Source organism: Aplysia californica, unplaced genomic scaffold (genome assembly GCF_000002075.1).
Source record: "Aplysia californica isolate F4 #8 unplaced genomic scaffold, AplCal3.0 scaffold00638, whole genome shotgun sequence".
NCBI classification, from domain to species: domain Eukaryota; kingdom Metazoa; phylum Mollusca; class Gastropoda; order Aplysiida; family Aplysiidae; genus Aplysia; species Aplysia californica.
The window spans coordinates 402,404-403,548 of NW_004797908.1; the positions used below are offsets into that span (position 1 = coordinate 402,404).

At 42.2% G+C, this 1,145-nt stretch overlaps 1 protein-coding gene across 1 annotated transcript in view; it reads right to left on the minus strand.

The window, feature by feature from the left end:
• Nucleotides 1-1,145, minus strand: part of LOC101863131 (ATP-binding cassette sub-family A member 3) — a gene marked incomplete in the record, with an annotated part of 33,739 nt that overhangs the window by 21,383 nt on the left and 11,211 nt on the right. Inside the window, 1 exon segment of the mRNA XM_013087787.1 lies at nt 420-537. Within this exon segment, the coding sequence (XP_012943241.1) occupies nt 420-537 (118 nt within the window).

Below are 1,145 nucleotides of genomic sequence, written 5' to 3' on the forward strand. Positions count from 1 at the left end.
TTGTGGATTCTGTTGCGTTATAAATTTATTTATTATTATTATTATTATTACTAATAGTATGTGACGAAGATTAGAAGTATCTACAGAGAGCAACATTCAAGGAAAAGAAGGAGGAGAGATATAGACGATAGATATTAAATTTGTCGGGGAAGAAGGAGCAAAGCAAACCAGGGTAATTGCAACCAATTGCATCAATTTTTACAAGATTTTTTTTCTCTTAAAGCATGGTTTCGAAAAGCAGTTAAAGCAAAAAACAGCAACGGCAGTTTAAAAAACCCGAAAGAAAAAGCCTACCCCCTCCCCCACCAACAGAAACAAAACATAAACAAGAATAACAATAATAATAATTATGGACAACTAAAAAAATTAATGATATATTATCTCTCCACCCCACCCCCACCCCTCCTCCGTTCACCTACCTGTTAACATAGACATGGTGGTGGTCTTCCCCGCCCCGTTGTGCCCCAGAAGAACTGTGATCTGACCTTTATACATGTTCAAGGTCAAGTTGGCCACTGACACCTTGTCTGCGAATTCCTACGCGGGCAGGAGATTAAAGCTGACGCTAAAGTAATGGCGATAATCATGTGTCTTGGCGTCGGTGGTCTAGTGGTTATACGGGGTGCCCACTACGGATGGATCGACCGATTGGGCCGATCGCACAACTCGGTTGCCTAAAAAAACAAACGTATTTGTTTTCAGTTTCAGGCGACCGAGTCGGGCGATCGGCCTGATCCAGCCGTAGTGGGCACCCGGAATTAGGCTATCAAACTCGCAATTGTGAGGTTATGAGTGTTCATGGTTTCGAGATTCGGCTCGATCCGACGTTGTGTTCATGAAAAAGGCACTTCATGCGATTTTTTCCCTCATTTTGCTGGGAACGATTGGAAATACATATTAAATTCCGTGGCCATGCCTCGTAATTCATCTTACAGTATTGCAAGGAGAGTCAAACTGATAGAATCATCTATCCTTTCAGATTGGAGGTTGGGTTTACAGTAAATAGGCTAAGGCCAGACACATTGGCATCGTTTTGGGCTTCAGTACGCTTGGTTCGGGGATCTCCAACAGAACGTTCTTGAAAAAGTAGAATTTGTTATCATCCCATAATTATTAGCACATAACGAATTTGGTCAGCCCAACCC